This window comes from Somniosus microcephalus, chromosome 26, assembly GCF_052327205.1.
Source record: "Somniosus microcephalus isolate GS21.2 chromosome 26, FLI_Smic_1.0, whole genome shotgun sequence".
Taxonomy (NCBI): domain Eukaryota; kingdom Metazoa; phylum Chordata; class Chondrichthyes; order Squaliformes; family Somniosidae; genus Somniosus; species Somniosus microcephalus.
The window spans coordinates 32825639-32850342 of NC_141012.1; the positions used below are offsets into that span (position 1 = coordinate 32825639).

The window sequence follows — 24704 nt, forward strand, 5'->3', positions numbered from 1 at the left end:
GCTTAATCTAATTAGGTATTATAGGTGGGATAAGGGTTAAGGGATTTTGTTAATGTATGTTGTTCCCTCGATGTGCTGTGTGTTCCCCATTCCCATTTGAGTATATTCTTTTGATAAGCTTGTAACTACATAGTGATTTTTTTCCAGTATTTGTAATTCTTATTTCTGTTTTAATAAAATCTTGGTTTTCTCACATCCAAACCACTTGTCTACTCGTTTTTCTGTATCGCCGCCTGTACCTAAGTCTGGTGTCGAGAACCCAGGGGTGTGGGAGCGATTCGAACCGCTCACAGGCAGTCAGGGGCATAACTGACTGGGCACACGCCACCCCCTACACCTTTCAGTGGACATAAAAGACCCCATGGCACTATTCAAAGAGAAGAGTCCTCTTGGTGTTCTAGCCAACATTTAGTATGTACATGAGCAGTAATTACATTGTTAAAACATCGGAAATAGTCAAACCAGAGCAGATACAATTGGTAAACTATAGAAGTTCTCCTCCACCACACTCAAACATAAAAATACACATTCAGAATTGAGTTCAAGACTTAGGGTAAAAAATGTTAATAACAGAAAATATTTTTGTGTCAACAATAGAGATAAAAAGACAGGCTGCAAATGCTGTTAATCAAAAAGAAATGAATATAAAATGCTGGAAATACACAACAGATCAGTCACCATTTGCAGTGAGAAAAAATAGGGGGAAACATTTGGTGGTGCCCCCTTTGGGCGTGAACTTCACCAGCGCGCTACTTTTAGTGCACCGTAAAAGTTAGCACCCCGTGCCGTAAATTCAGTGGCAGCGCCCGAAGTAGGAGGCAGGGCGCTACTGGAAGCGCTCCCCCTCATTCCTGGGGCGCTACCATTTGATATCGCGCGCTAGGTGCAACAGCGCCACGTGCGTCGGCAAGTAGCTCCGCGGTATTACAGGGCTCTAGCGCTGAGCGCACCGGGGCCCTGCTGGACCACTGGGGAGCAGGGTGCTGGGAAAACAGCTCGGCACTCAAGAGGAGTGCTGGGCTGACGATCACGGTCGGCACCCCGAATAAAAATGCGGAAGGGGGCAGGTGCTGGCAGTCGGCCAAAAAAAAAGGCCGCCCGACACCTACCCTTTAATTAGCGCCGCTGCAGCCGCAATAGCGCCGCCTTGACCCTGTCGGACATATCACCTGAGAGGAAGTGGAGTGCCCGAGATTGCGCTCTGCTTCCTTGCCGGGGCGGTAAGCCCAATTTATCAGCCGGGACGGTACTCCTGCGCCGGGCGCTAAATGGCTGGCGCTAATTCAGTTACCGCCCACAAAAGGGGCATAGCTGAATTTCTCCCCCATTGTGAATTAGAACTATTTCGTCTGGTAGGGGAGTCCAGAATGAGGGGTTATAATCCTAAAATTAGAGCCAGGTCATTCAGGGGTGATGTCAGAAGCACATCTTCACATAAAGGGTAGCGGAAATCTGGAACTCGCCCTCAAAAAGTTGTTGAGGCTAGGTCAATTGAAAAATTAAAATTTGAGATAGATAGAATTTTGTAAGCTAAGGTTATTAAGTCATATGGAGTAAAGGTGGGTAAATGGAGTGGTGGTACAGATCGGCCATGATCTAATTGAATGGTGGAACAGGCTCAAGGGGCTGAGTGGCCTACTCCTGTTCCTAGCCTGTAGTCTGTCTAAACCTTTGTGTTCTGTGCAAAGGGGAAACATTCGCACAACCAGAGACTAGGAACTGCATCGTGTGAAAGAAAGGCGAGCATCAATCCCCTCAGTAGTCATGAGGTGGAAACCCTGCAACTCCTGGGAGCCTGTGCGAGATTGAGGAATTGGGGGAAAGCTGTCGGGTTTAGATGGGAGCGCTTGCACAACTGTGAATCCTTGCTGTGTGTAGACATTCTGATGACTTGAAAGGCCTCCTGCTATCTGCTGATTCACAAGTCTGAGAACACCTTCCTAAAATGAGTGTTCTTTGTGTCCTTTGCAGGTACTGAAAATTTACAGAACAAAGCACCTGATAGACACCGCCAGAGAGATCCTTGCTCCACCTGATTTATCCACTCCATCAAGTCACATTACTTATTCAAGCATCAGCCCATATATACCTATTGAGGATGAGGACATTACTGAGACAGAGGGGATATCACTGGATGAATCACAGAGCACCAGTGAGCAAGAAGAGCTGGGAGGAAATGATGATGAATCAATCACCTGTCTCGAAAGCAAGCAGAGACAGCTGCCTTGCCTTGGCTAAGGTGCCCAAGGACCAAGATCTTGGGCCCAGTCTTTAGGAGATGTATGATTCAAGAGCAGAGATGTCATGTGCAGACAGTGGAGATGGCCTCCTCTCCTGTGATGCAAATGGTGGAGGAGTTGGCGAGGTCTCCAACCCACATCTGTAATACTATTTGTCATGTGCCTTTTCCCTTTTCTCTCTCCCACATGGCAGCTGTCTTTCACTCTACCAGCGCATTTCACACTTCATCTCGAGCCATTGTCTGTTTCTTTACCTGTCCTATTACCATCTCGTCTCACCTTGAATATCTCTTAATGTCTCTTCTTTCATCCCCTCCCCCATTTCCCAGCCCCCAAACTGCCTTTTAATCTTTTCATTTCCTGCCTTTTTTCTCAGTCCTGACGAAGGGTTTCAACCCGAAACGTTGACTCTGTTTCTCTCACCACGGATGTTGCCTGGCCTGCTGAGTTTTTCCAGCGTTTTCTGTTTTTATCTCTATTGTTGACACAAATTTTTTTTTCTGTTTTTAACATTTTTTACCCTAAGTCTTGAACTCAATTCTGAATGCGTATTTTTATGTTTGAGGGTGGTGGAGGAGAACTTCTATAGTCTACCAAATGTACCTGCTCTGGTTTAACTATTTCCGATGTTTTAACAATGTAATTGCTGCTCATGTACATACTAAATCTTGGCTAGACCACCAAGAGGACACTTCTCCATGGGGTCTTTTATGTCCACCGAGAGGGCAGCCAGGGCCTTGGTTTAACATCTCATTTGAAAGACAGCATCTACATCAGTCCAGCATTCCCTGATGTGTCAGTTTAGATCATGTGCTCAAGCCTCTGGAGTGAGGCTCAAACCCATGCCATTCTGATTCAGATGCAACGGTGCTACCACTGAGCCAAGGCTAGCCCCGAAGTTGTCTAGGTACATGATCTATTTGGGTGGTAGCTGTTAGGGTACCAGCTAGTGAGGGAAAAGAACACAGAAAGATTAGGTTCAAGTTTTGCAGATTTTGTACAGTAGCATATTGGGTGAAGAAGATGTTCTGCAAATAGCCCTTACATTGCATAAAGGATCCAGTGAAAGAGATTCCTGCTTGATTTCCCACATACCCGTTCCGATGCAGCTAATTAGATATTCTACTCTCTCGTGTTTTCATAGTAAGGACTACAAGATAAAGAACACGAAAAATGTAATTCAGTGCACGTCAAGTATGATTTTCTGATCGCAATTCTTAATCAGAAAATCATGCACACCAACACATTTTCTGAACTTCTGACACACAGTCCCAGCATTAAGCCTCACTGGCCAGGACCATGATTGGGAAACTGCCCCTTAATTGGCTGCCTGTTTTTTTGCATATAGCCAATGCAGAGATCGTTTCATGTCTCAAATGCTTAAGTTTTTGCTTAATTAGCATAGCTCAGCAGAGGTACAACTGGTGCTTAGTATTAGAGTGAAATGGATTATTTTATGCTTCAAACTATCACAGACCAAAAGAAACAGTATTGCCAACTACTCCACCCATTATTGACTAAATAAGGGCCATTTAAAAAAAATTCATACCAATCATATCCTTTCATGGAGAGTTCTCCCCAATGATCTATCTAATATTTATCCCTCAACAAACATCACTAAAACAGATGATCTGGTCATTATCACATTGCTGTTTGTGGGACCTTGCTGTGCACAAATTGGCTACTGTGTTTCCTACATTACAACAGTGACTCCACTTCAAAAGTACTTTGAGACATTTTGAAGTCGTGAAAGGCACTATATATAATTTTTTGTCTTTCTTTTTTATACTTTTGACCAAAGGTTATTTTTCAAAGAAGAGCACTTTTAGATCAGGGGTGTGTGTGGATCAGCAGCCATGTTGGTGTACAACTATTCCATTTGACCTGAAACACAGCAACTCACTGATGAAGTAAATTAAACCTTTGCAGCTTAGTCCTTTTCTGCTGGATTATGGCCTGAAGATGAATTAATTTCTACTAAGAGTCGATCTCAGGGTTCTGAAAATAGAGCAAGTGTTGATAAAACTGCTTTGTGGTCACAGAGACCAGTGGACAAGGAAAAATGTGTAATGAGTAATTTGGCAGCTTCAGTGATCTAAGGATGTTCGAGACATTATGGTCGGAAGTACGAGCTATCAGCTCTGCTGTGGACAGGGAGCTTTTTGATTTGCACTGATAGCACAATCTTGAGAGGAATTTGTTTCATATCTTTTGCATCACAGTTATTTTTGACTACAGTAAGATGAGTAATGCTTCAGTTAGAAGACGTTCTCCTGTGGTCTAACTATCCTGATAATAATGACATTTTATCTAAATATTTTAGGTATTTGCATGCTATTGTCTGAAACAACTTATATTTCAGTAGTACTCACAGAAAGCCATCTGAAAGCACTTTACAGAGCACAGAAAAATAGGATGCCAAGCAGGGGGGAAAAGGGAAGAAGAGAAAAGGAGCTTGGTGGAGGCAAAAGCACAGTTTGGGAGGGTTTTATTAGAGGCTTAATAAAACCAGGATAGGAGGTGAGGAGCTAGAGGGGCTTCAGAATGAGGTTCCAGTGGACAAAGGCATAATGACGTAAAGGGTGGAGGAAAGGAAGTAGGGGGTGAGGAGCAGCCTGGTGTCTGAGGAGTGTGGGAGCGTGCAGGGCACATAGATAGAGGCGCTCATGGGTGAAGGGTGGGATGAGGCCAATGAAGTTGAAAGTGAGGATGAGGATCTTAAAATCAATGGGAACCAGTGAAGCTCGGCAAGGACAGAGGTCAGGCAATGTGGAATTTTGTGCAGATGAGGACATGAGAAGTGGTTTTCTGATTGAGTCAGAATTTATTGAGGTGGAGGCTAACTTGGAGACCAATTGAGACATTGAGCAGCAAGGTGATGATTAGGGTTTCAGCGATGGTGGGGCAGAGGTAGAGCAGCGGCAAATAATGTTGCCAAGGCAGAAGAAAGTGTGCTTGGTAAAGCAATGGATGTAGGGATGGAAATTCAGCTTGGGATTAAGCAGTATGTCAAATGTCTGTAAACTCCAGAGTTATCCTGAAGTGGTAGCTAGACAAATTAATGGAGTCAACTCCAGAGGCACCCAGCATTCGGTGGAAGCTGAAGAGGAGGACTTTGATTTTGCTGACATTTAGCGGAAGGAAATGTCAACTCACGCATGCCTTAATCTCGATTGGGCAATCGGAGAGTTTAACAATAATCTTAGGATTGATGGGGGAGGTGCATTGTTAAAGTTGAGTGTCATTGTCATATATGTGGAAGCTGACACTGTACTCCATGTACTATTGTTACCATATAACTGATGAACAGGAGGGGACCAATAATGGAAAGCTAGGGTGCGATGGAGGTGACTGTAGGCATGGAAGTAGAAACTTTTGAAGGAAATATAGTGTTTTTACTGTGCGAGATATGAATGGAACCAAGAACAATATCATGGGGGTGGACTGACCCATACTGCAGGGTAGCACCAGCAATGCACAGAAGAAACAACAGTAACATTTGCCATTGCCCCATGACATATGAACAGTGAAGTTCATATGAAGAATGTGGCTGTGATCTGTTGACACAGCTGGCTGCCATGAAGTAATGCCTTATCCACAGCAGACACATACTTGGCCCCTCTTCATCCTGTTTATCCTCTGAAATCTGAGCTCGTCAGTAACACACCATTACTATCTTGGACATCTTTGCTGGAGCAGGGTCTAAAGTGCCACTGGTCTTCATCAAGTCAAACAAGGACAGACGGATTCTTCCAGGAACCATCCGACCAGCCTACTATCTTCATAGAACTGATCTTGAATGTTCTCTCAGGATGCAGGAGTCCTGGCAGCTCCAAGTACACTTGGCATTAATGTGGAGGAAGCTCAGTCTAATTTCACACTCTAATTACATATTGATTAATATCCTTTTTAATTTTTGTAGAACCTGTTTGGTCTGATGGAGCCCAATTGGTTACGGGTGTGCAATTGATGTTGTCCTACTCCCTTGGAAAACTATCAAAAGAGCCTTGCATCCTTGGTCTCTGGTACTGTAACTCGGTACTAAAATGCGGTCATGCCTTGGTAACATTTTGAATGCACCGAGGAACCTGGCAAAACCTTTGGAAGGACCCTGAAACCTAACAATTCAGGGCGATGGCCATTTTAAGAACCATAGGCAGAGCTGTGCTCATGGTGAATTCACACTCCACCTGGGGTGTTGTAAGATTGGACAGCTCAGTCATTATCTCCTGAAGTCATAACATGGCGCATTAATTGCTTTGCTGTCTTATCCTCATGGATGTCTGATGCCAGGGGCTGTTACGAATCTATGCAGTCAAAACTTTGTTTCTGCATCTATGCACCAAGTACAAACATTAGCAGCTCTGTTCATTGTGGTAAATTGTGTAGCATTTGCTGCATTCTCATTATTTTAACTCCAGTTTACAGAGAGCAGACAACAGGAGCAGTTAAATAGAAGTCAGCAAGGGCAGTACCAGTGGACCCACTTATATAACAAGTTTGACAGTGACAAAAAAAATCCCACAAAGGATTTTAGCTCAAGATGGAAGCAACAGAGCAATCAAACTAATCAGCAGCAGATGTTACTACCTCCGTTTTTGGTTGGGATAATAACCTATGGGTTGGGCACTAGCCAAAAACACAGCAAGAAATGAGCCCTTGATAGATCACTGTGTTCTCTTATTCTTTAAAAATTATAATAGCTCTAAATCCGTATCCCTCCTATAATGAAGCAGCCCATGCCTGCCTGCAGATGGACCTGGATAGCAATTAGGCTTGGACTGACAAGTGGCAAGTAACATTCACACCACATCATTGTCAATTAATGACCATCTCTATTAACAGAAAGCGCAGCCATCTCACCATGACCTTCAATGCAATCCTTCTCCTAATCCCTCACCATCAACACCTTGGGGATCATCACTGACTAGAAGCTTAACTGGAGCAGCCATACCAACATCGTGACTACAAGAATAGGACAGAGGCTAAGTACTCTGCAATAAGTGACTCACCTCCTGTCTTGACCCCTCAAAGACACTTCATCATCTAAGTCAGGAATGTGATGGAATACTCACCACTCAAGCCATAATAACACTCAAAAAGCTCTAGCCTATCCAGAATAGTTCATTTGAGCAATGCCCCTATCACTGAACTCAATATTCAACCCCTTCATCACCAGCACACTGCTATTGCAGTATTTAGGATCTACAGGAAGTGATGTGCCTCAATAATTCCGAGACTCGATGTTAGCGAAACAAAACAAGGCTTTTATTAACTTAGAAAGTAACACGTAAGAGAGAGAGGTATCTTCCTTCTGGAGACTGAGGCCAGACTGAGCTAGCTTACAAAAGGGGCCAGGTATGGGCGGAGCCCTACACACAGCACATTCCAGCACATTCCAATAAACAATACAATGAGGACTGGGGGAAGGGAAATGACACTGAAACCGACCACAGTCACAGGCAGTGATGAATGGAATATTTCATCACATTCACCCCTTCTATAGATTTAGTCTGTTCGGGGGTTTGATAGTCCTCTGCGACCGACGTGGCTGTTGTGGTGCCGCGGGTGTCGGCTGGGTGTCCCCGGTAGCCTCCTGGGTCTCTGCCGGGGGTGCCGCCAGGGTTGTTGAAGGGGTAGTTGGTGGGGGTGCCGTTGGTCGATGTTCTTCCGGGGGTGATGAAAGAGTAGTGGGTGGGTAAGAGTTGCTGTGATCGTTGTTGCTGCTATTGCCGTGGTTGTTGTCGATGCCGGCTGGGGCGACGTCTTTTATGGACACGGTGTCCTCCCTTCCGTCGGCGTGCCGGACATATGCGTATTGGGGGTTGGCGTGGAGTAGGTGTACTGGCTCCACGAGAGGGTCTGTCTTGTGGCCCCTCACATGCCTTCGCACGAGTACCGGACCTGGGGTGGAGAGCCATCACGGCATGGATACGCCTGAGGTGCATTTCCGGGGAAAGACAAACATTCGTTCATGAGGTGTGGCATTAGTGGCCGTACACAATAGTGACCGTATCGAATGGAGCACATCCGAGAGGACTTCCTGCCAGCAGGAGATAGGGAGGCCCTTGGTCCTTAGAGCTAGAGTGACTGCTTTCCATACTGTCCCGTTCTCTCGCTCCACTTGGCCGTTACCCCGGGGGTTGTAGCTGGTGGTACGGCTCGTGGCGATCCCCTTGGACAGCATGTACTGGCGTAGCTCTTCACTCATGAAGGACGCCCCCCTATCCGTATGGATGTAGCTCGGCATACCGAACAGGCTGTTGAGGCGTTTAATGACCGTGGCGCTGGTCATGTCTGGGCAGGGGAAGGCGAATGGGAACCGGGAGTATTCGTCCACAATGTTCAGGAAGTAAACATTGCGGTCGACGGACGGGAGGGGGCCCTTGAAATCTAAGCTGAGCCGCTCAAAGGGCCGTGTAGCTTTGATTAAGTGGGCTCTATCTGGGCGGTAGAACCGAGGCTTGCACTCAGCGCAAGTGCGACAGTTCCTGGTCAGGGACCGAACTTCCTCAATCGAGTAGGGTAAGTTACGGGACTTTATGAAGTGGAACAGCCGCGTGACCCCTGGGTGGCAGAGGTCGTTGTGGAGGGTCTGTAGCCGATCCCCGGTGGCGCTGGCACACATCCCTCGTGAGAGGGCGTCAGGGGATTCGTTATGGGCCCCTGGCCGGTAAATGATGTCGTACTCGAAGGTGGAGAGCTCGATCCGCCACCTAAGAATCTTATCATTTTTAATCTTCCCCCTCTGTTTATTATTGAACATAAACGCTACCGACCGCTGGTCGGTAAGTAGGGTGAAGCGTTTGCCGGCTAGGTAGTGGCGCCAGTGGCACACTGCCTCCATGATGGCTTGGGCCTCCTTTTCCACGGAGGAGTGTCTGATCTCGGGCCCTTGGAGGGTCCTCGAGAAGAAAGCTACGGGCCGCCCCGCCTGGTTGAGGGTGGCCGCCAAGGCGAAGTCAGACGCATCACTTTCCACTTGAAATGGAGTGTTCTCGTCCACTGCCTGTAGCGTGGCCCGCTCAATATCCTGCTTAATGCTTTTGAAGGCGGCGTGGGCCTCAGCAGAGAGCGGAAAAGAGGATGCTTTCAAGAGGGGGCGGGCTTTGTCGGAGTAGTTGGGGACCCATTGGGAATAATAAGAAAATAACCCCAGGCACCTTTTCAGGGCTTTGGGAGTGTTGGGCAGGGGCAGCTCCCGTAGGGGGCGCAATCGGTCGGGGTCTGGTCCGATTTCCCCATTCTCCACCACGCTGCCTAGTATGCAGAGGCGCGTGGTGTTGAAAACGCACTTGTCCTCATTGTAGGTGAGGTTGAGTTTTTGTGCGGTTTCCAGGAACCTCTCGAGGTTCGAGTCGTGATCCTGCTGATTGTGGCCGCAGATGGTGACGTTGTCGAGGTAGGGGAAGGTTGCCTGCAAGTGGTGGTCATCGACCATGCGGTCCATCTCCCTCTGAAAGACCGAGACCCCATTCGTCACCCCAAAGGGGACTCTGAGGAATTGGTAGAGGCGTCCGTTCGCCTCGAAGGCGGTGTACGGGCGGTCCTCTGGTCTGATAGGGAGCTGGTGGTACGCTGACTTGAGGTCGATGGTGGAGAACACCCGGTATTGGGTGATTTGGTTCACCATTTCTGATATGCGGGGTAGCGGGTAGGCGTCTAGTTGGGTGTACCTGTTGATCGTTTGACTATAGTCGGTCACCATCCGTTTCTTCTCGCTACCCCTTACCACTACCACTTGGGCGCGCCACGGGCTATTGCTGCGTTCAATAATGCGCTCTTTCAGGAGCCTGTCTACCTCGGTCGCGATAAACCGCCTGTCCTCCCAGCTGTACCTCCTGCTTTTGGTCGCTATTGGCCGGCAGTTAGGGGTAAGGTTCGCGAATAGCGAAGGTGGCTTTACCTTCAGGGTAGCCAGACCGCACACTGTGAGGGGCGGCTGGGACCCACCGTACTTGAGCGTGATGCTTTGGTGGTTGCACTGGAAATCCAGGCCCAAGATCACGCTCACACATAGGTTCTTCATGATTAATACTTTAAAATTATCGTATACAGTTCCGTTAACGCCCAATTGTACCGTGCAGTAACCCAGAATGGTCGATGTCTGGGTTTTATCAGCCATAGAGATGGTACCCTGAGCAGGGACCACCTTTAGGGAGAGTTGTTGTGCCAGTTCAGGGTGGATAAAACTCTCCGTGCTTCCACTGTCAATTAAACATTTAACCCGGCACCCGTTTACCTCGATGTCCACCATTGATTTGGATAGCGGGTGCGGCCTGGTCTGGTCCACTGTGACCGATGCCACTGTAGGGCCCTGATCGATACAAGATGGCGTCCACGCTGTCTGCTCATAAGATGGCGGACCCCACGAGGTCGGGCAAGATGGCGTCCAAGATGGCCGCTCCCACGGCGCACACGCGGCGGTGGCGGGTTTTCCGGCGGTTGGTTTTCTGGCGGGGTTCCCTCTGCACACCTTCCCGAAGTGCCCCTTCTTACCGCACTTAAAGCAGGTGGTGCCTTTCGCCGGGCACAGGTTTCTGGTGTGTTTTGGCTGCCCGCAGAAGTAGCAGTTGGGTCCCTGACGCGTCGTGGCTGTCGTAGGGCTTCTGGGGGGAGAGCGGGGCCCCGCCGGTGTCGGGCTGCCGGGCGGGGAAGATGCCTTCCAAGATGGCGGCGCCCTCGGTGCACACGTGGCGGCGTGGACGGCGCGGGCTGAAGAGTAGGCGTCCGAGTTTCTCTGGGCCACATCCAGGGATCGCGCGGTGTCCGCAGCCTGTTTCAGGTCCAACCCCGTTTTTTCCAGCAGTCTTTGCCGGATGTAAGTGGAGCTGAGGCCTGTGATAAAGGCATCGCGAACAAGCTCGTCAGTGTACACTGCGGCTTTTACATCTCGGCACTTGCAGTCTTTGCCAAGCATTTTCAGGGTGCTTAGGAACTCCTCCACCGATTCCCCAGGTCGCTGTGCGCGAGTAGCGAGCAGATGCCTAGCATACACCTCATTCGTAGGCTGCTGGTAATGCGGCTTTAAGATGTCGCAGGCGGCCAGGTATGTATCGGCGTCTTGGATGAGGGGGTAAACCCGGTGGCTTACCCAATTCCGCAGAATTCCGAGTCTCATCCTCGCAGCGTCCGTAGCGTCTTTGACGGCTGCGGAATTGTCCAGGAAGAATTCCATACACTCAAACCAGTGTCCGAAGCGTGCTGATGCGTCCGGAGCATGTTGATCCAAATCCAAATGTTCGGGTTTCAGGAGTTGATCCATAGTGTTGAAAAATAAGTTAATAAAATTGATGTGCCTCAATAATTCCAAGACTCGATGTTAGCGAAACAAAACAAGGCTTTTATTAACTTAGAAAGTAACACGTAAGAGAGAGAGGTATCTTCCTTCTGGAGACTGAGGCCAGACTGAGCTAGCTTACAAAAGGGGCCAGGTATGGGCGGAGCCCTACACACAGCACATTCCAGCACATTCCAATAAACAATACAATGAGGACTGGGGGAAGGGAAATGACACTGAAACCGACCACAGTCACAGGCAGTGATGAATGGAATATTTCATCACAGGAAGCACTGCCATAATATATCAAGATTACTTCAACAGGACATCCAGCCACTGTGTCCTCTCGTACTGAGAAGGACAAAAGCAGCAATGTCATAGGAACAGCATCACTTGCAAGTTCCCCTCCAAGTCACAGACCACCCTGACGGATATAAAACGTTGTTCCTTCCTCATGGCTGGATCAATATCTTGCAATGCCCTACTTCAAGAAGAAGGCTTACCACTGGTCAGGGGAGCGAGATGGTGGTCGGGGGGAGTGAGATACTGGTCGGGAGTCCGATCGCAGGAGGAGGAGGTTTACAGAGTAGCGTGTTGGGCCAGGGAAAAAACTCCTGCTCCTCCTGGCCCACAAGCAGCGCTGTAAAGGCACTTACCTTCAGGATCCAGCCCTTCTCGCCTCCTTTTACCTGCTGGGTTTCCCCAAAGTTCGGGAAACTCGGCCAGCATGCGTTAAAAATAAAAACACGTTAAAATTAAGGCACGCAGCCTCTTTGAAAGATTTCAATGACCGACTTGCCTGCTGAGAGCAGATTGGTCAGCCGCCGCCCCCGTTAAAACCGGAATTGTCGGGTTTAAGGCGGGTTGGGTTCCTGCTTCAGATTTTTTACATTTTAACCCCCCACCCGACCCAAATCCACCCATTTTTTATGTTTAAAGTTACCCCCGTTAACTGTTTATCCAACATTTTCTGTTTATATTTCAGATTTCCAGCATCTGCAGTATTTTGGTTTTGATTAAATATACAAAGGTTCTTGCAGCAGAATAGTGCTCACAGAATGTCATGATACATCGCTGAGACTGTTGGTTTGTTGATCTCTGTTGGGAAAAGCATCCTCTATTTTTACAATTCTCCCCCCTCCGCCCACCTACCCCACACAAGCCCCCCATCAGGCCATGTCTCTCCTCCACCAAAGAAAGTCATCTGAGCAGCCTACTCCTAGAACATTAGGAATGCTGTTAACAGCTGGTAAACAAGAGATGGTGAGGCCAGCCAAGTTATGGAAACAAATAACTTGGAGGTTAACAGGAGACGGCGCACCCTCAGCGTGCACTCAGAATCAAAATTTACTGCAATTTTTGTCGTTGATTTTAGCAAATGCTTTTGTCCTGCTTTGTAGATTAGGAGTGTTCTACTGCCCAACATTTATCTCTCAACCAACATCACTAAAACAGATTATCTGGTCATGTATCTCATAGTTGGTTGTGGAACCTTGCTGGATGTAAATTGGCTACCGCCATTCCCTACAGTGACTACGCTTTAAAAGTACTTCATTGGCTGTAAAGCACATTGGGGCATCCGGAAGTTGTGAAGGGCGCTATATAAATGCGAGTCCTTTTTCACCTTTGAGTGGGGCCACTCGCTGTGTTCTGTGCCTTCTCATATATTCTGAGTGAGTATGTTTCATTAAAATTGAGCAAAAGTACTTTCCATTTCAGATAGAAAAAAATGCAGTGTCCGAGTTCACTTTAGATTCCAAAATACTGAAATATTCTGAGTGAGCTCTTTGGCAGATGTTACTTTGTTTTACGAAATAGTTGTCATTATGCCTTTGCTCACTGGAACTTTCTTCTTAATACACCACTTTAATGTAAAACATATTTCCTGAGATTTTTCCACAAGCCCTGAAGCCTGCTTAAACTGTGTCACCAGTTGGGGGAGGACTGTTAGCATTCTGAAGTTGCTGCCTGCAGCCCTGACTGCAATGATTCAGCAATCACTAATACAGGACTCCAATCCCCTATTGGCTATTAAGCAATTTTTTTAATGAAAATCTTTCATTTAAACTTTTTCCTTCCCAATAATCTCTTCTTCTTAGGCAGTCCCTTGGAACCGAGGATGACTTGTTTCCACATTAAAAATTAGTTCTCAGGTGACTGATGAGTCCAATGCAGGGCCTACAGTCTCTGTCAGAGGTGGGGCAGACGTTAGTTGAAGGTGCGGGTGGGTGTGGTGCTTGGGTTGACGTGCGCTCCTTGCGCTGTTTGCGCTTGGCTTCCGCTTGCTCCCGGCGAAGTGACTCGAGGTGTTCGGCGCCTTCCCGTATGCTTCTCCTCCACTTTGTGCGGTCTTGGGCCAGGGATTCCCAGGTGTCGGTAATAGAATTACTTCTGCTACTGATAGAAAAAGGGGCTTTGCAATATAAAAAAACAAATTACCAAAAATGGCAACTGAGTATTTTTTCATTAAAATTGAGCAAAGGTACTTTCCATTTCAGATAGAAAAGAATACAGTGTCCGAGTTCACTGTAGGTTCCAAAATACTGAAAATTGCACCGTTTAATATCAAGATTTTCTGGCGGTCATGCCCCTCAAGACCCCTCCTCCCTCCTTAGAAAATAAATATTTTGCCAACCATACTTTCAAATCTTCATGTAGTTAGAATAAGGGAATGTTAATTAAATCTATTCTAAAGTTACAAGCCACCTTGCTTGTTTAGCTGGAGGGAGTTGTAGTATATTCAATATGTCGGACAAGCAGTCTAACACCACAGAGGCATTGGAGAAATTAATCATCTTCTTCTTCTTCTTCTTCTTCTTAGGCAGTCCCTCGGAACTGAGGATGACTTGTTTCCACATTAAAAATGAGTTCTCAGGTGACTGATGAGTCCAATGTGGGACCTACAGTCTCTGTCACAGGTGGGGCAGACGGTGGTTGAAGGGGCGGGTGGGTGGGGTGCTTGGGTTGATTTGCGCTTCTTGCACTTGGCTTCCGCTTGCTCCTGGCAAAGAGTCTTGAGGTGTTCGGCACCTTCCCGGATGCTTCTCCTCCACTTCGTGCAGTCTTGGGCCAAGGATTCCCAGGTCAGAAATGGGGATGTTCGCTGATGTCTGCACAGTGTTCAGCGCCATTCACAACTCCTCAGATAATGAAGCAGTCCATGCCCGTATACAACAAGACCTGAACGACGTTCAGGCTTGGGCTGAGAAGCGGCAGGTAACATTTGTGCCACAGAAGTGCTAGGCAATGACTATCTCCAACAAGCGATGGTCTAATCACCTCCACTTGACATTCAACGGTATTACCATTGCCGAATCCCCCACCATCAACATCCTGGGGTCACCATTGACCAGAAACATAACTGGACAAGCCACATAAATACTGTGGCAACAAGGGCAAGTCAGAGGCTAGGTATTTTGTGGCGAGTGTCTCACCTCCTGATTCCCCAATGCCTCTCCACCATCTACAAGGCACAAGTAAGGAGTGTGATGGAATACTCTCCACTTGCCTGGATGAGTGCAGCTCCAACAACACTCAAGAAGCTTGACACCATCCAGGACAAAGCAGCCCGCTTGATTGGCACCCTATCCACCACCTTAAACATTCACTCCCTCCACCACCGGCGTACCGTGGCTGCAGTGTGTACCATCTACAAGATGCACTGCAGCAACTCGCCAAGGCTTCTTCGGAAGCACCTCCCAAACCCACGACCTCTTCCACCTAGAAGGCCAAGGGCAGCAGACACATGGGAACACCACCACCTCTAAGTTCCCCTCCAAGTCACACACCATCCTGACTTAGAAATATATCACCGCTCCTTCATCGTCGCTGGGTCAAAATCCTGGAACTCCCTCCCTAACAGCACTGTGGGAGTAGCTTCACCATACGGACTGCAGCGGTTCAAGAAGGCGGCTCACCACCACCTTCTCAAGGGCAATTAGGGATGGGCAACAAATGCTTGACCTTGCCAGCGACGCCCACATCCCATAAACAAATTTTTTAAAATGAGTAATTTAAGGCATTACATATGATAAGTGTAGATTGGGAGGAACAGGTGACTGGGCTGAAAACAGAAAATGCTGAAATACTTAGCCGGTCAGGCAGAATCTGTGGAGAGAGATACAGAGTTAACGGGCTGGATTTTAATTCGCAGATGCGGGGTGGAGGGGGGTGGGGAGGCGGGGGGCAGTGCGGGCTCGACAGCGTGTGGGAAACCCGGAAGTAAGTGCAGCCTGCCTGTCAGTGGCTTTTAAACTCAGCCACCTCATTATCATTTTACTTCCAGGTTTCCAATCCAATTAGCATCAGCGGGTGTGATAATGACCCACATGACGCGAATTGAACGGCAGTATTTAAAGGGACATTCCAAACATGCAAGTTGAAGCAGTCGGAGTTAGGAAGGAGAGACAAAGCACTAGTGCAATGGAGTCGAGATGGTCAACGGCTACGCCTGGCTCCAGCAATGACTCCCTGGATATGCTGCTGGGAGGGAGATACTGTTCCCTAGTGACGGGAGGAAGAAGCTTGCAACCGACACAAAGAAGGCGTGGTTGGAGGTTGCCCAGGAGGTCAGCAGCAGGAGTGTGGTGCCACGCTCCTGGATCCAATACAGGAAGTGCTTCATTGACCTAAGCAGGGCAGGAAAGGTGAGAGCAATGGTACATTGCCCTACATCCTGATGTGCGTATCACCCTACCCTCCGCACTCTGCCTTCTCAAGCCTACTCCAGCACATCACTCCTCACACCAACTTACCTTGCAGGTGCACTTATCCCTCTCTATCTATGCACCTACTCACATCCCCATCTATCCACCCATCACTGACACTCACCCTCATCCTTATGCAATGACATGCCTATCACTCATCGTAACCCTCAACAAATGCCCTCCATCCATCGGGTGAACCCATGCCATTACTCTCACTCATAGGTCTCTTCTTGCTCTCCTTGCAAGAAAAAAGAGCACAGATCACCAGGGACAGGCAGGTGGCCCTCCCGCCATCTCGCAAATAACACCTGCAGAGGAGGAGGCGCTGGAGCTCAGCAGAGTCTTGGTGTGCCTGGCCGTCGGAGATGGGGAGATGGGGGCCTGCCATCTACCTGGTGACAGAATTAAATATCAGGCAGCCACATGGCATACAACATTCAGTCATGTTGACACAATGTCAAGAGCAACTGAAATATGATCATGTGCATAATGATAATTTCAAGCATTCTTACCTTGACAGTACTCGCTCATGTCTTTTATCTCCCAGAGGGCCTTCACGCATCTATCAGGAGGTGATTGAGGTTGCCCACGACGAGGACAACTCCTCAGAGGAGCTCACTCCCTCTGAGGGTGCACCATCACAGGACTTATGCAGACCATGGAAGTGGGAACCTCACTCAAAGCGCTTCCACTTCTCACTCATTGGCCCCTCCTCAGTCAGTACCCGACATGCTGCCGCGTGTGCCGATGGCCGAGTCTGCCCCTGCACAGGTGGCGCAGTCTTTGGCAGGGCCCTCACGGGCTCCAAAACCCAGGGGATGTTGGTCAAGAGCAACTCAGCAGTTAGAGAGTAGGGTTCTGAGCAGCCTGCCTCTACCTCTGCTCAAACCACAGGGGTTGCACCATGTTAGGAAAAGGAAGAGTAAAGATTTGTAGTTGCACAAGGGTATGCACATAGGGGTGTTGCACATTGTTATATTGTTAAATTTCTGTTGTCTATTTGAAGCACGTAAATATTATTAATTTGCACCACTTTCTCGTCTTGCCCATTCTTGGTTGCTGGCTGGCTAGTGACCTTTTCAGTTTTGTGATGATGAATGGGAAGACACGAATTGCCGGTGACCAGTGGGAAGCTGTGAAAGGGATGTTTGGCTCTTTGTAGGACTGCTTTGTGTTCGTGGCATTTGGGAGGTGGAGGGGGGGGAGGGGGGAAAAGTGGCTTTTGCATGTGTTTGTTAGATGGGTGCACCAGTGGAACCTTAGTGAACCTCGCAATAATCAGGGCATCCTGCGCAATAATGTGCACCGTTGTTGGTTTATTTCCCTCATCACCTTCCGCCTCCTGATCTTCCTCCTCCTCCTCCAAATCTTCCTCCTCCTCCACGGAATCCTCCGAACAGGCTCTGTGCTCTGCGTTTTGTTCCTCCTACAGGTCCAAACTCCGCTGCTGCACAATGTTTTGCAGAGTGCAGCACACCACGACCATTCTGCAGACCCTGGATGGTGTGTACTGAAGGTTGCCTCCAGCTCTGTCTAAACACCTGAAGCGCATCTTCAGCATGCTAATTGCTGGTACAATGACACATCTGGTGCTGATATGGTATTTATTTTACTCCTGGGCCTCATCCCTCAGATTTCTGAGTCATCAGCCATGTTTTAAGTGGGTATCCATTGTTTCCAAACAGTAAGTCTGCTCCCAGGTGTGAAGAGATCAGGAAAGGTTCACTCCTGCAGGACAAAAGCATCGTGGCAGCTGCCGGGGAATCTTGCCGACACTTGCATAAAGATCTTTTTGTGGTTGCACACCAGCTGCACATTGATGCGGAGTGGAAGTCCTTGCAGTAGATAAATACTTCTGGGTGATCTGGGGGTGCCTTAATTGCCACGTGTGCAGTCGATGACATCCAGTATCTTTGGGAAGCCAGCCAGAGCCACAAATCCGAGTGCACATGTTATGTCTGACATTTGGTGATAGGTACTCGATTGCCTTGGCCTGAGCACATCGAGTTTGATAGTGCTGTGATCATTGTATTGTGTATAGGTATTCGATTGCTTGTGCCTGGAAGTGTGTGTGTGTGGCAGCCATATTAAAAGCAGCATGAACTGAACTCACTGACGGTCTCTGGATTATCTTTGCAAACACAATAGCACACTCATTGACTGGCGTTATCACAGGCAAAGTTGATATAATTGCCAGCACTGGCAATTAAGTTATCAGTCACCTGTCTTATGCATTTGTCTGCCACTGACTGTGAGATCCTACAAATGTCTCTGGCAGAGCCCTGAATGGATCCAGAGGCAAAAATGTTGAGGGTGGTGTTGACTTTGACAGCCACTGGTAAAGCATGGCCACCAGGGCTAGTTGGCAGCAGGTTTTGTTCCAGCAGGCTGCAAATGGCTGCCACCACCAGACATGACTCCCTGAGCCTCCTGAGAAACTGGTGTTCAGACATATTGAGGAAACTTATCCTCTGCCTGTAGACCTTGTGTGCTGGGTAGGGCCACCTGCAAGCTGCACCTCACTGCTGCTCCCCTCTCTCCTGTGGAGCTACATGTCTTGATCAGCAGTCTGTTGCTGGTCCTGGTCATCTTCGTCGTCATCTGAGGTCCAATATAAGGCAGCAGAAGCGGCATCATTTTGATCTGATAGATCAGAGCTCCAAAGTCCTGATCAAACCGCCAAACCTCCAAAGTGTAGATGACACCTCCAAAGTGTTGAAGAAACCTCAAAAGTATGTAGAGTTACCTCTCAGGACAAGTACGGTGAACAAACCCTTTCCCACAAGCAGATAAGAAAGCAGCTATGAGTACCGAGTACTTACTGGCATATTTCCCTGATGTGACTTCAGCCCCCTCAATTGCCGCTGTGTTCTCATCTTGCTTTCACTGGCAAGTTCCAGGAAGCCCGGGAAACCCATGGATCCAAAGTTGAAGTAGAAAACCCATGTGAATATCGCTCTAATTGAGCGATTAACATGTTTTAAGTGACAACCTGCCTCTCCCGAGGAGGTTGCTCGCACGCAGCCTAACACGCTGCAGTGAAATGCGGAAGTCGGTGGTGTAATGTATTATGGTATGGTTTGTCACATGGTTTAGTATGAGCATGCTCAGTTCGCTCTGGCCTAATATAGCAAGCACCTTGACTTGCTTCTCATCGTATCTCTGTCCTTCATTTGTTCTACCCACATATATTACATTTTGGCGATGAGGATGGGATCCCAAAGCCATTATTTGGGATCATGGAAGTGTTCAAACCTTCGAGTGGGCAAGCTTAAGGTGAATTTATGACATCTAAACTGAATTTTTGCGATGTTTTACCATTAATGCTCATGCAGAATCGTCTGTGTTTTGCTTTCACATGTATATATACACAGCAACAGCGGCGTTGATTATCACAGGTATACAGGTAGCATGCTGAGTCACTGTTTGATGGACTTGGGACAATCGTGGCCACACCTACGGGATTCATCGGCAGCCTCGGCATGTATGACCGAGCTCGCAAACCATTCAGTTCTTACATTGAGCGGATGGAGATGTTTTTTAAGGCCAATAGCATTATTGAGACCGAAGGTGCAGATAAGAATGTTCAAACTGTAATTAAAATAATTCGCGAATGGAAGAAAGCAATTTTTCTAATGGAGATCGGGCCAGATGTCTAAGGAATGTTGACAAACCTACTTGTGCCAGAGAAAGTGAAGGATGCGTTGTTTGAAGACATTGCCGAGAAACTCAAGGACCAATTCGACCCAAAGCCATTAGAAATAGCAGAGAGCTATAAGTTTCCAGAAACCAAAAACAAAGTCAAACCATCAGTGAGTACATTGTCGCTCTTAAGAACATGTCTTTGCATTGTGACCTCGACACATTTTTGGATCGTGCGTTGCGAGATAAGTTTGCCTGTGGACTGGTTGATGAGCGCACAGTCCAAATTACTGAACACTCCGAATCTAACATTTGACATAGCATGCAAAATTTCTCTATCTATGGAGAGGGCGTCTAAGAATGCTAGGGGGCTGTGTCCAAATCAAGTGACTAGTGCAGCTGAGATCTACAGTCACAAGGCCACCACCAAACCTAAAGCTGTGAGACCAAGTCAAAAGCATGTCGGTGAGAACAGTTCAGTGAATTGTTATCGCTGCAATGGAAATCACTCACCACAGTCCTGCCAATACAGAAATGCAAAGTGTTTTCGCTGCCAGAAGCAAGGCCATATTTCAACAGCTTGCGGAGCTAAATCTAAAGCAGGAAGGAAAAGGTTGATGCTGTCATCAATGCTCCAAAGCCACAGAATGCGTCTGAGTTAAGATCTTTCCTTGGAATGGTTCAGTACTACGCATGTTTCTTACCTGAGTTAGTGACCTTGTTAGGAAGCTGAGAGAGACAGAGTGCTAGTAAAAACTGACAAAGGTGAACGGGCTATTGCACAAGCTCCTCCAGAAGGATGTCCAGTGGAAGTGGACAAAAGTGCAACAGGAAGCTTACGACGCTTGTAAGAGAAGTCTCTCAAGCGATGCTCTACTTGTGCACTACGACACAGAACGTGAGCTTAAGTTAGCGTGTGATGCTTCTCGTTACGGTGTGGGAGCTGTCATAAGCCACATAATGGATGACGGCCAAGAGAAACCAATCACGTTCGCATTGCGAACCCTCACAAAGAGCGAAAGAAATTAGACACTAATTGATAAGGAAGCACTCGCCATAGAGTTTGGAATCAAGAAACCTGATTAACAGAAAGTTTACCCTGAGACCCAATCACAAATATTGGGGCCCAAATCCCTACAATGGCCACATCAAGAATGCAACATTGGGCAGTGTTGTTGTCACAATGTGACTAAATGATTGAATATCGCACTTCAAAGCAAAACGCAATCACAGATGCCTTGTCCAGGTTGCCACATGAAGACTCGTGTTAGGAGGGAAAGTGCAATTTTCATGCTAGGTGCAGTTGACAAAGACTTTCCTGTGAATGCAACGGAGATTGGAAATGAGACTCAAAAGGACTCAGTACTGAAAAGAGTGTATGAAAACACCTTGAATAGATGGACTGATCAGTGTATGGACACAGAATTGAAACCATTCCATAACCGTCGTACTAAATTGTCTTGTGAGCAAGGTTGTATCAAGTGGGGAAACAGAGTGGTGGCACCTACTTCGAGACAGAGAATTCTGGCCGAACTTCATACTGAACATCCAGGGATCGTCAGTATGAAATCACCTACTAGAAGCTTTGTTTACTGGCCTGGATTGGACAGTGATCTTGAACCACTTGATCATGAACACGTACATGAGTTTGATTCAGTTCAGACTTCAGTAACTGAAGTACCAGGTTCAAACAAGTCTGAGATAGAAAGAGGATCATCTTTGAGTTCGGAACCAAAACAAAACAGCCGGAAATTACCAAAACCTTCTGTAAGGGGATGAGGAAGGCTCCACAAACCTGTTATTAAACTGGATTTGTAGTTCATTTGTAGGATTTGTAGTTCATTTAAAAGAAAAAAAACAGGAGTTTTTGTTATGTGGTACATGTAATACTGGGAAAGGTGGGACCATAGTTTTGTTGTACTTGAGAGGGGAATATATACATTTTTTTTAAAGCAGTATAATGTATTATCACATGCTTTGGCACGTGGTTTAGTATGAGCATACTCAGTTCGCTCTGGCCTAGTAAAGCAAGCGCATGGACTAGCAATTCATCCTGTCTGTCTTTTAGTTGTTCTACCCACATATATTACAGGCGGGTTGGAGCCGGCTTCCGATGCGCTGTCAATTTCGTCGGTTTTTAACACCCCACCCACTCTAAAAACCCACGCGCTCATGCAGATTAATATTCAGCCCAATGTTTTGGGTCGATGGCCTTTCATCAGAACTAGGAAAAGTTAGTGATGTAACAGGTTTTAAGCAAGTACAGAGGCAGGGAAAGAGCGGGGGTGGGTGGAGCAAAGGACAAAAGGGAAGGTCTGTGATAGGGTGGAAGGTAGGAGTGATTACATAACAAAGGGGGTGATGGTGCAAAGCACAAGGGGTGGTAATGGGATAAGAAAGGAAACAAGAGATGGGGCTAGAGGAACTGTAAATGACAACAGCAAAATCATTACCAGCAGATTCTCTCCAAAGAATGGTCGCAGTGGTTATGATCTGAAATTGTTGAACTCAGTGTTGAGGTCGGCAGGCTGCAACGTGCTTAATCGAAAGGTGAGGTGCTCTTCCTTGAGCTTCTGTTGAGCTTCAATAGAACAGCGTCGGAGGCCGAGGACAAAGAGGTCCGAGTGGGAGTGAGACGGAGAATTAAAATGACAGGCGACTAGTACCTCGTGGTCATGCTTGCAGACTGAATGGAGGTGTTCCACAAAGCGGCCACCTAATCAACCTTTTGTTTCCCCAATGTAGAGGAGCCCGCATCGTGAGCAGTGAACACAGTATACTAAATTGAAAGAAGTACAAGAAAATTGCTGTTTCAGCTGGAAGGAGTGTTTGGGGCCCTGGACGGTGGGAAGGGAAGAGATAAAAGAGCAGGTGTTGCATCTTCTGCACTTGCACAGGAAGGTGCCGTGGGGAGGGGAGGAGATGTTGGGGTGATTGAAGAGTGGACCAGGCTATCGCAGAGGGAACGGTCCCTTCGGAATGCTGAAAGGAGAGGGAAGATGTTTCATGGTGGCATCATGCTGGAGGTGACGGAAATGGTGGAGAATGATCTGTTAATGTGGAGGCTGGTGGGGTGAAAGGTAAAGACTAGGGGAACCCTATCATGGTGCTGGGAGGGAGGGGAAGGGGTGAAAGCAGAATTGTGGGAAATGGGACGGACATGGTCGAGGGCCCTGTCACCACAATGGAGGGGAATCCTCGGTTGAGTAAAAAGGAAGATGACCCATGACCAAAACTTTCCACCACTGGGGGTTCTCCTTGCCTCATGTCTGGATCTCTTGTAGACTAATTGATAAAGATTGATTTGCATGATTAGTCACAACTCCATTATTACTGTATCATACGACTAACAGGAGGGTAGAAGACAAACTAGATGGACCGTGATCTTGTCTTGTCGAGCATTTCCTATGTGAGTCTTTAGCAGCAGCCAAATTATTGGTTACCTGATCTTACCCGATTTCTGCTCTGACATAGAAAAAAAGTATAAAATAAATGTGATTTTTAAAAATTCATTCTATGGAAATAAATTATTCACCCTAACAGTTCACTGTTACTCTAATTCAATGGAAAATGGAATTGGTCTACACAAAATCAGTGGTATCTGTGGGGAAGATGTGCCTTGAATATCATGTGTGCTAATTACAAACCATCAACACACCAAAATGAAACACATGCATTTCCTTCCTGCCTTCAGTAAACCTAGTTGATCAAAGCGGTCAGATCTGTCTCTTCAAACACGTAAGCTGAAATAAACAGTCTTGAGGAGACACCGTTCATGATACAGGATTATTTACCAAAGAATTGTGTATAAATAAGGTAATTTGAAGATAGAAACAAACTGAACTGGATTAAGAGGACGTCGAATGGAGATCATATTACTGCAGCTGATAGTGTTCCTTCTGACACAGACTGGTGTAACAGGTCAGTGCTCTGATTAAAGTCTTTTAATCCAATCTCTTTATTACAGATTTGTTTCCAACTGCAGCTCGTCACAAACGAATACTAAACAGTTAAGAGTAACACTACGGGATCATTCAAAGAAAATGTCTGTAGTAGTTATTAGAACTTAAATATATTAATTTCATACAAAGTTTCTACTTAGTGGCCCATGTTTTAACAGAATAAAGTGTTGGAAAATTCCTTACTGATGAAGTACAGATATGGCCAACATTACCAGAGTGCGGATTTTGCTGGAATCTTCTTGTAGATTGAAGTTTAGAGGAAGGGTCGGCACTAAAATCCAGAATGTTCACAGTGTAACATGTTTTGTAGCTGTACAGAATCTTTAGAGTGAATTTAAAGGCTATTACTTAACTTCTGTCAGCTGTGGCTCAGTGGGTAGCACTCTCGCCTCTGAGTCAGAAGGTTGTGGGTTCAAGTCCCACTCTAGACCCTTGAGCACAATAAATCTAGGCTGACATTCCCGGGTAGTACTGAGGAAGCGCTGCACTGTCGGAGGTGCCGTCTTTCGGATGAGATGTTAAACCGAGGCTCCGTCTGCTCTCTCAGGTGGATGTAAAAGATCCCATGGCACTATTTCGAAGAAGAGCAGGGGAGTTATCCCCGGTGTCCTGGCCAATATTTATCCCTCAACCCAACATAACAAAAACAGATTATCTGGTCATTATCACATTGCTGTTTGTGGATCCTTGCTGTGCGCAAATTGGCTGCCATGTGTGATGAAATATTCCATTCATCACTCACCAGTATTCCTGTGACTGTGGTTGGTTTCAGTTTCATTTCCATTGTGTTGTACTGTGTGTAGGGCTCCGCCCATACCTGGCTCCTATGTAAGCTGGCCCAGCCTGCAGCACATCCAGTACGGCAGACCTCTGG

General features: G+C 47.1%; 1 protein-coding gene across 1 annotated transcript in view; it reads left to right on the forward strand.

Moving 5' to 3' along the window:
* The first annotated feature begins 413 nt into the window (after nucleotides 1-413).
* LOC147100389 (lachesin-like) overlaps nucleotides 414-24704 on the forward strand; it is a 50070-nt gene continuing 25779 nt past the window's right edge. Inside the window, exons 1-2 of the mRNA XM_085968234.1 lie at nucleotides 414-479; nucleotides 1972-2206. Of these exons, the coding sequence (XP_085824360.1) occupies nucleotides 414-479; nucleotides 1972-2206 (301 nt within the window). The remainder of the gene's footprint in view (nucleotides 480-1971; nucleotides 2207-24704) is intronic.